The 10,015-nt window shown below is 47.3% G+C and overlaps 1 protein-coding gene across 2 annotated transcripts; it reads left to right on the top strand.

Moving 5' to 3' along the window:
* Window positions 1-1,008: 1,008 nt before the first annotated feature.
* Window positions 1,009-6,123, top strand: KLF4 (KLF transcription factor 4). 2 transcript variants are annotated; one of them, XM_032766799.2, is made up of 5 exons: window positions 1,009-1,391; window positions 1,514-1,631; window positions 2,251-3,175; window positions 3,272-3,436; window positions 5,152-6,123. In XM_032766799.2, exons 1-5 carry the CDS (start codon window positions 1,387-1,389, stop codon window positions 5,325-5,327), a joined length of 1,389 nt encoding a protein of 462 aa, XP_032622690.1. In that variant the 5' UTR covers window positions 1,009-1,386; the 3' UTR covers window positions 5,328-6,123. The 2 variants fall into 2 exon arrangements, with proteins under 2 accessions (XP_032622690.1, XP_032622680.1); XM_032766789.2 differs by having other exon boundaries at window positions 1,317-1,391; window positions 2,251-3,436; window positions 5,152-5,415.
* Window positions 6,124-10,015: the final 3,892 nt, after the last annotated feature.

Genomic DNA, 10,015 nt, shown 5'->3' with positions numbered 1-10,015 from the left:
TGGGCGGGGTGTGTGTGCACAGCACTTTGCATTTCTGGTGGAAGAGTTGTAGGGGGGCTCTGGGCATAGTGGATCCAGGGGGCATTGGGCAGGGGAGCTGTGTGGCACAGCATCGGCCCACCGCCAACAGGAAGGGGCACGCTGGTAGCACAGGGACAGGCAGACCAGTGTGCCTCTGGCTCCGAACGGGGCTCTGCACCTGTGTCTGTCTGTCTGTCTCCCACCCCCCTCGACCAATGTGTCCTTCTTCCCCTCCGCCCCTTCCCTGTGTCCCCCCAGCCTTCACTCCCTTCCCTGCATCCCTCCATCCCTGCCCTCTTCTTCCCCTCCGCCCCTTCCCTGCTTCCCCCCAGCCTTCACTCCCTTCCCTGCATCCCTCCATCCCTGCCCTCTTCTTCCCCTCCGCCCCTTCCCTGCATCCCCCCAGCCTTCACTCCCTTCCCTGCATCCCTCCATCCCTGCCCTCTTCTTCCCCTCCGCCCCTTCCCTGCGTCCCCCCAGCCTTCACTCCCTTCCCTGCATCCCTCCATCCCTGCCCTCTTCATCCCATCTGTCCTGTCCCTGCATCCCTCCTCCTTCCTCCTCCTCCATCCCTGCCCCCTTCCTCCCCTCTGCCCCTTCCCTGCATCCCTCCCCCTCCTCCATCCCTGCCCCCTTCCTCCCCTCTGTCCCGTCTCTGCGTCCCTCCCCCTCCTCCATCCCTGCCCCTCCTCCCCCCGCACAGGTGCGCGAGGCGCTAGGGCGCTGCCCGCGGGCGGGAGACGGGGAGGAGACGCCGCTGCGTTGCAGACTCCTCCTCGGTGACGTCAATGCCGCGCGCTGCCAGCCAGCTGCTTTGCCTGCGTCACGGCCCATCCCTTCCCCCCTCCCTCCCCCACGTGTTCCGAGAAAGTTTGTTTTGGTGGTTGCCGCGGCGACGGTGGGCGGAGCCCGGGTGAGCAGGCTGGTGGGGCGGGGGGCAGAGGGCGATGAAGTTATAAGTGGGGCGGCCCGGCCGCGCGGGGTGACAGTTCCGAACGGACCGTGTCCGCGCGCTGGGGCGAGCCCCGCCCGCCAGGACACCGCCCCCCCCGCTCACCAACTCGCTGCAGCAGCGGCTCCCCCATGGCAGCGGCGCGAGCAGGGAATCCCCGGGAACCGTCTCGCGCCGCCCCCCTCCTCCTTGCCCAACTCCTGCTGCCTCGCTGCTGCTGCGCCGCGGCGGGACCGCTGCTAGCGCCGAGCCACCGCCTGCTGCGGAGCGGGGCTCGTTTGATCTGTAATTAAAGGATATTTGTCTTGCAATTTTTTCGTATTTTTGGTGCAACGTTTTTGTTCCCCCCCTGAGCGTCTCCCCAAGCTGGACTCTCCGTCGGGCTCCCAGACCGAGCAGCCCCTGACACTCTAATGAGGTGGGTGGTGTGTCCCCCCCTTGGCATTTGATGGATCTCGGTGGCACCGCAGCGTGGATCCGAGTCTCCGAGCGGCGGCTGAGTTACAGTGCTGTCTGTTCTCTCCCTCGTGTTGTCTGCAGGCAGCCACCCGGCGAGTTTGACATGGCTCTCAGCGGCACGCTGCTCCCCTCCATCGCGACCTTCGCAGCGGACACGGCGGGCAGGGAGAAAGCCCTGAGGCAGGCAGGTGCCAGCAATGTGAGTATCGCTCCCCACCCTGCACAGCCTAGCCCTGTGCTCTGCGGCTGGAGGCAAGTCAGTGCCCGGTGCGTGGATCGTAGCGCAGGGGAGCTGCCCGTCCCCACCTAGCGAAAGTGACCGGGGCCGAGCTGGACTGCGCTCTGCCAGTGCCAGCTGCAGGCTGAGGCGGGCTCCAGTTCCCCTTTCTGGCTGGTCAGTTTCACCCTGCTGCCTTCGGGCTGTGGCCGCGCTGGACGGGGCGTGTGCCTGGTGCTGTTGGAAACCCTTGAGGGAGATGCGACTCGGCTGCTCTGGGGGGGGCCCGCTCCGGGGCGCTCCCACCCCGCGCTGGCCGGGCTGCAGCAGGCGGCGATCCGGCAGCCTCTACTGGGCGTGGGCGCCGGGCGCAGGAGCTGCCTAATCCCCTGACGCGGAGTTCAGTGGCGGGGACTAGGGCGCGGGGCCGCGGTTACACACAGCACGTAGCAGCAGCGTGTGTTGGAGCCCGGCTCCGGGTCTCCCGTGGGGTGCGGGCGCCCGGCCCCGTGCAATGCTGGGGGGAGCCCTAAGAGGCGGCGGCGGTGCCCGCCTGGCCAGCCCGGTGCTGACCGGTGCCCGTGTCTCTTCCTGCCCGCAGCGCTGGAGGGAGGAGCTGTCCCATCTCAAGCGGCTCCCGCCCGGGCTGACGGGGCGGCCCTACGAGCTGCCGGCCGAGCTGGAGACCCAGGCGAGCAGCGGCAGCCGCGGGGCCAGCCCGGCGCTCATGGCCCGGAGAGAGGCGGAGGAGCTCAACGAGCTGCTGGACTTCGACTTCATCCTCTCCAACTCGCTCATCCACCAGGAGCCGGCGGCCGCCGCGGCCGTGGTGGTGTCCTGCCGCTCTGCTCGCCCGGCCCCAGCGGGCCCCCCTGCCCCCCCCCCCCCCTCGGCGCCCGCCGCCAGCGCCTGCCACTTCACCTACCCGCTGCAGAGGGGGGAGCCCGGCCTCCTGTACGGCGCCGCCCGGGAGCCTGCCCCCGCCGCCCCCTTCAACCTGGCCGACATCAACGACGTGTCCCCGTCCGGTGGATTTGTAGCCGAGCTGATGAGGCCGGATTTGGACCCGGTTTACATGCAGCAGCAGCAGCAGCAGTCGCCTCTGGGCAGCCTGCATGGGAAATTTGTTGTGAAAGCCACGGTGAACATGGGGGAATATAACCACATCAGTGTTAGCGGCAAGAGCAACCCGGCTGCTGCCTGCACGGACAGCCCCGGGGCCCCTTACGGCTCCCTCCCCAGGATGTGCCAAAAAATCAAGCAGGAGGCAGCCCCTTCTTGCACCATTGCCCAGCCTCCTCCAGGCGCTAGCCAGCGAGCCCAGCAGCACGAGTTCCCCCTGGGAAGGCCGCTGCCCAGCAGGACTAACCCCTCCTTGGCTCCAGAGGAGATGATGAACAGCAGAGACTGCCATCCTTCCTCCCAGGGGCTAAGTCACCTCTCACTGCCCCCAGGCTACCACCCTGCCCCAGGCTACCCTCCTTTCCTGCCAGAGCAGCTCCCGCCAAGTGCACTGCAGTATCAAGGTCAGTCTAAGTGTCTAACTAGTTCGGGAGAGTCTTTAAATGTGCCTGGCTTGGTACAAGGGGTGATGATGCTGACTGCGCCCTCTTCACCTTTAGAACTGATGCCACCTGGGAGCTGTCTGCCAGAAGAAACCAAGCCAAAGCGGGGACGTAGGTCATGGCCCAGGAAAAGGACTGCCACGCATACCTGCGACTATGCGGGCTGCGGCAAAACCTACACCAAGAGCTCTCATCTCAAGGCACATCTTAGGACTCACACAGGTAAGGTCCATTCAATAAGGCTTTGTTGGCATGCCACGCTATTTAAGTGTTACCAAAGTGTGTGAAGGAGATGGACCCCTTTCTGGGCTCTCTTTAAGGAGGTATAGTCTGCTCAGGTAATTAAATCCAGCTGATCCAAAAATGCTGAATCTCCAAATGTTTTGATCAAATAAAAGGATGCATTTTTTGTGGGGGGAAAAATAATCCCACTTTTTACTCAGTTTAAAAAAAAACATGCAATTTATGGTTTTACCTACTGGGTTGGAGATTACTTCGTGGCTCAAAATGACTCAGACATTGCAGGGTGTTTTTGCAGACACAAGGTTTGTTTCCATGTCTATTGCTATGTGGCTAGTTAATTGGCAGGTAGTTGGAAGTCAAGCTGAATTTATTGATCTAGATAGCACTGGCTCAGCTGTATGACAGGAGCCTATGTTGCAGATATCTCCTTAGATTTTACTTTCTTTGCTCCTGGTTTAAAACTTTTTTCTTTTGTCCTGGTTTGCTCTTCTAACTGGAGAGAGTCTATTACTGGCATGTCCCTAGTTACTGCAGTTCTGAAATCAAGGGAAGATAATGCTGTTGCTTGCAGGTGAACATTTCCGAGAACATTTTGATAATTCTGTGTTAATGACACAATAAAATTTGTAGTCTGCTTGTCTCCTTTTAAAAAGTTATTCTTCTGCTTTATTATCACTGCAGGAAATCTAGTTTAAAGTTCCTCAACTACCCTTGGAATACAAGTAAAATAATAAATATTTGAACTTGATCTCACAGGTATCATTTAACTTTGCCCTTGAAGAATGCTTACTGCAGTAATGAAGTTGGTGAAAGTATTTCTGATAAATAATAGTCACTACTTCTGACATTCTCTCAACGCCTGGTATAACTTAGATTTGAATTATTCAGGATCCCTGAATGAAGTTGTAGGAGTTTGAATAAAAATTTATTCTGTGAGCAGAAGCGGTAGGAAAGAGCTAAGGGACATCTCAGAGTTGAGTGGAAACTGATCCTTATCGTGTCCCAGCTAATGTCAGTGTGAGCAGGACTGGGTTTTGAATTTCTCCAGAGAAATGGCTAACAGTTTTTCTGGTATTTTCAGATTGAATAGATGCTTTCCACAATGCTAATGTGATGAGTCTATAATCTTTTAAGTAAAGTTCCCACTGAAATCAATAGGAGCTTTGCTTAAAAGGCCATGAGATTGAGCCCTCTAATTTTTTTAATAAAGTTGATCTAATGAAGTTTACAGCAGATTCTTTCCTTATTCCTGAAGTCTAGTCTAATCTAAATCCATTACTTCTGAGCCGTTTCTGGTTGATACTTGTTTAACAATCCTCAATCAGCAAACTGCATATATGTGTTGATACCATTATCTGAGCTTTGTATTCTAAATTCCTGCATGCAAGATAAAGTCTGGAAATAATAAGTGTTGTACTTAAGGTTTCAATAAAAGGAAGGTTCTTGTAAGACATTTAATCAAACGGTCATGCAAAGAATAGGAGGTTTTTGCCCTTTATCTCATTTTAGCATCTTTGTAGCTAAATATTTATATATAAATTACCACAAAAAGCCTTGTTGATCTTATTTTCTTTAATGAGAACTTTACTTTTCCTGTACGTTATATTAATAGAAGGCTGGAACATACTAAAATATGTGCACGACTGCAGACAAATATGGACTTAATTGACGTGATTTTATTATTATTTTTGAAGGCGAAAAACCATACCACTGTGACTGGGAGGGCTGTGGATGGAAATTTGCCCGCTCCGATGAACTTACCCGTCACTACAGGAAACACACCGGCCACCGCCCTTTTCAGTGTCAGAGATGTGACAGAGCATTTTCCAGGTCAGATCACCTAGCCTTACATATGAAGAGGCACTTTTAATCAGAAGCAGTGGATCTTTCCCATACTGCCATAAGAGATTCAGTATTTACAGCACAGACTGTCTTCCACAAGAGGGTGGAGCCCAGCTAAAGCACTACAAGGAATCATGGTGAAGTCTTCCAAAGACTGGAAATAAATAGATAATCAAATGCAAATGTTGGAACTCTTCTTTTTTTAATTATAAATTAAAGAAAAACATTGGGGTCAATGACTGGATCTTCTATCATTCCATTTCTAAATCCAACTTGAATATTTCTGGACTACAAAATGCCAAGGAGTGACTGGAAGTCAAGGATATCAGGGTTAAATAGACTGCTTGTTGGGTGGGAGGGGAGATTACACAGGGAGATTACATTCCCTTAAATCTTGTTTCAATGCAATATGAGATGTAAATGTCATCTTGTCTTTTTTTCCTTCTAAAAGCCATTACTATGTTAAAAGAGAAGGAAGAAATTCAGGTACAGAATTGTTTAAAAGCCTATTTCATGGTGCTTAGTGACTGTTGGTTCTAAAGGTACCAAAAACAGGAAGCCAAAGTTCTCAAACTGCTGCATATCTGACAAGGAAATATTTTTGTCTTCCGATCTACAATTGACCTAAGTCAGGTAAATAAACCTGATTTATTTCTTTTCTTTTTTTCTTAAGAAAAAAACTTTATGCAGACAGTCTGTAATGCACTGTGGTTTCAATGTGCAATAATTTGTACAATGGTTTATTTCCAAATATGCCTTAAACAGAACAAATGTTTTCTATATAGTTCTTTACATAATAAATATGTAATATAAATTTAAACAAACTTCTATTTTGTATATTTGTAAACTACAAAGTGAAAATGAACATTTTGTTGGAGTTCATATTTTGCATATTCAAGTTGAAAATAAGTTTTAAATAAACCTATAATATTTTATATGAATGGCTTTTCCACTTTTTTTCTATGCATTTGTGACTAAAGAAACCTTGCTTTTAAATACTCATGAATGGCTCAATACCTCAGTTCTTTACTCAGACAAAGCTCATAGGCAAAGACCACAAGATTAGGCTCATACATTTCCAGTACTGCTATAAAGCTTTGTCTTTGGGGAAAAATGCACTGAAAACTGGTTGTTCTGAATAGTGAGTCCTTGCTCACCTCTCTCCTCTGCACCAGAGAAGCACACTTTCCAGTTTTAAACTAAGGTCTTCTGAATTACTCATGGTTAGAGTGTAACCAACTGAAATGTCTGTCTGAGATTTAGAAGCATTAAAATAAAAAACCCTTAATCCTCAAACTGGAAATCTTTCCATGGTTTTGTACTGAGCAAATTTAGTGTTTGTGTGTCTCAAGTGCAACACCCATATGGCTACCCGATCTGAAACTTTTACAGTTTGAGTTTTCAGCTTCTTTTCCTGTAAAGTCACATACATAAGCTGTTCTGTTTACACTGTTAATCTTTTCATACTGCTGAGAAATTAGAGTAATATCTTGAAAAAATCAGCTATATGCTAGTAATAAACTTGGCATTGTGTATGTAACTTCTTGGCATTACACGGAGTAGTAGAATTTCATGTGCACTGAAAATTTCCTGTGATGTGACAATTGTGAGTGTTCAGGGAATACAGGTGTGCATGGCCCAAGTTGCTAACAAGAAGCTCAGTTAAGCCATATTGATTCTTCTGCACTGAATTCAACAAGCTGTGAATGCTATGCATTAATATTCAACAAATCTTCAGAATCTACTAAGTCAGTGGTTACAACTAAAGTGCTTGATCCTGAAAACACTTCCAACATACAGTTGTACCTTTCTCACTTTATTGAAGTAAATGGAATCAGTTGCATGAATAAGGTAATTATTTTTCTTGCAATAGCATGTAAGGGCCCATGATGGCTCAAGGCCCCGTTTGTGGTTGATGTGGTATAAATACATAGACTGACTTGTGATCAGTGTTAGCAAGATCAGGCCCAAAACTGGGACTTATTGTAAAAAGAAGAAACAAATTGTCCTGCACTGGTTTAAAAATGTCATCTAGGTATTTTGCATATACATATATCAGAATAAATAAAGTAGAATATGGAAAATAAGTATTACTGATAAGGTCAGTTTATATTTTGCAGTTTCTGTCAAAACAAGTGGTAATATCTACTTGATTTTTTTTTTCAAATCTGTCTCAAGAATGCTATTGGATTTCACATTTTGATGTGTTCTTTCTCTGTGATGAAGTCCATACCTTTCTGATTATATGCATTCTTGTTCAGTTGAAAGGTGCCTTGACTTGTTTGGCATACAGGTAACGGGGAAATGAAGTGGGGGGGGGGGAGAGAGAATCCTTTTTTTATTTGCAAATAAATTTAGCTTTGTCTATTTGATAAAGTTAGGAGTCATGTTTTGATCAGCAGGATTTTTCAAGTTTAAAATATTTAAAGTAATAATTGTTTTTGACCTTTTATGTTGCATTGCTTCAAATATTGATGCTGCCATGGAGGGATTATCAAATGTCAAAAGTGGAAAACTGTTTGACCTGTTGTGTGAACCTGCCAAGCTTTCCTGTGTTTGTGCTATGCACTTCCCAATGTAGCAGAAGCATATTTGCAACTCTGTAGGTAACATGTATGTACAGATACCTTGACTGTGAATCAGAGACCCTGTTCATCTTCTGAATCAAGTATATCCTCATTCAGTCCATTAAAATCTAGCTCTAGAAAAACACGGTCATTGGATAAATCTTATACCTGTTTTGAGCTTCAAGAGCACTGTCATAACAATGTGTAAGCACTTTATAAAAAATAATAGATGCCTGAACACTTGGAGACACATGGTTCTTAAAATGAACTTTATTTTTTTCTTTGCTTTCACAGGCTTGAACTTTATATTTGCTCAAACAATGTTCTGAAAACAGGGTTTCATTCTCTCCCTTCCCCATCCAAAATTGTTTCCTACCACAAACTGCCTCTCACTTTTATATTCTGACTTTCATTCAAAAGCTAATACAGATGGAAGTAGCTTAGTGAAGTATTTTAAAAAATACTTTTAAACTGATCCCAACTGATATTGCATATATATATATGGAGGCTGGGCCAGCTTGCAATTCTTCACCGGCCAGGGCAAAGCCCATGTCTCTCAGCCTTGCTCTTAGGAGGGCTCCTGGGAAAGACTGAAACAAGCAATTCTGCCAGTTGTACTTTGCTAGTCAGGTATAGCTAAAAATAGCAAGCTCAGTTCGCCACCTGTTCCATTGTCTTGCCTCCTGGAGGTGCATTTAGCTGTGACACTACAAAGGCATCCTGAAGCACAATATAGACAATAATAAATGCCTCTTATAAAAGACATGCAAAAAACACCAAACAATTTTGTTATACAGTACCTTGAAAAATCATATTCAGTTTACCTCAGCTGCAAGGGATAGTAAAGTGATGTACATATGCTAACGTTTACAGCTTAGGATACTTACGTGTTTAGGCACCTTAAAAGTAGACATCTTAAAAATGGCCTCATTTCCCAAGGGAGCTGAGTACCCAGTAGCTACCATTCACTCAGAGCCACTCTTGCAGATGCCTAGAGAAAGCCCCCACGTTCAAAAAGGCTGTGCAGAGTGAAATACAAACTACAGCCCTTATCAATCCTTATCCACCATAGCCCTAAACATCCCCTGTAATGTGCTTGGTGTGGGAAGATGAGCTATTTCCAAGATGACACGTGTCTGTCTTCAAGGTGCCAAGTTTTCAGAAGTATCATTTGCATACAAATATACTCAAGGCAATAGATGGGATTATTGCTCATTAATCCTTTGTTTCTGTCTGTTGTGGAGTTTAGAGTGGAAACTTGTCTATTTCCAATTATTTCATTACTTGTCATCTCATGCAAATACTTCCATCTCTTCCCTATCAGACATTTTTACTTTAATAAGAGTTTCTCTTTTAGTGGATTTACTACTCCCCTGGGGACCAAATCCTGCTTCCACTGAAGTCAACTCTGAGACACACATTGATTTCAATTAAGCTGCTGTAGATCAGGAAATCTCTTCCCTTTCACTTTAAGAAGGTGAGGTCAGAAGAAGTGTAGATAATCACACTTCGTGATGTAATGCTCTGTTGAATACGTTTACCATGTATTTCTATAAATGTATCCTAGACCTTGGGCCCCTCCTGCTTCCACTGGGGTCAGGGACAAAACTTCCATTGGCAGCAATGGATCAAGAACATGGACTTGGTTTTTATGCATTTATCAGGCATTTCAAATAAAAAGGCTAAAATAGTCAAATAACTCAACTGTATTTGTTAGGTGCTTTGCTGCTTCTTGTTATCCATAAATTCAGTTGTTTTTGCATAACTGGGGACCTCGAGTGCATTATAAAATCATAACTTGTCATGCTGGAATGTTCTGCTACAGAAGACTGGAAAGTCTAAGCACTACGAGCCTCGTTCTGAGACAGTGAGCATAGCCTCCGGTATGTGAAACTCCCATAAGACTGAATGACAGAAGCCTGACCCTTAACTCAGGGAACCTGTGTGGATTGACTGCATCTGGGAACATTTCCCCCTCTGCAGTGCTCTGGGGTAACTTGAGCTTCCATTGTCATTAGCTCTGGTGGCAAATTATAGCTGTGAAGTTTATTATAGGCACGGCCCTAGAGACCAGCTGTGGAGGTATTCTCTGGGGCATGCATGCCCATGGTGGTGTTTCCACTGCTTTTGTTCTCACTATACTTCAGAT

The sequence above is a fragment of the Chelonoidis abingdonii genome, chromosome 6, assembly GCF_003597395.2.
Source record: "Chelonoidis abingdonii isolate Lonesome George chromosome 6, CheloAbing_2.0, whole genome shotgun sequence".
NCBI classification, from domain to species: domain Eukaryota; kingdom Metazoa; phylum Chordata; order Testudines; family Testudinidae; genus Chelonoidis; species Chelonoidis abingdonii.
The sequence above is the reverse complement of the archived record's forward strand: the minus strand, read 5'-3'. Positions and strand labels throughout refer to the sequence as shown.

Excerpts from the sequence above, each read along its gene's own strand:
- KLF4 (XM_032766789.2), top strand. Across the intron at positions 1,632-2,250 it reads GGCAGGCAGGTGCCAGCAAT|CGCTGGAGGGAGGAGCTGTC; the intron begins GTGAGTATCGCT and ends TCCTGCCCGCAG. Across the intron at positions 3,437-5,151 it reads ACATCTTAGGACTCACACAG|GCGAAAAACCATACCACTGT; the intron begins GTAAGGTCCATT and ends TTATTTTTGAAG.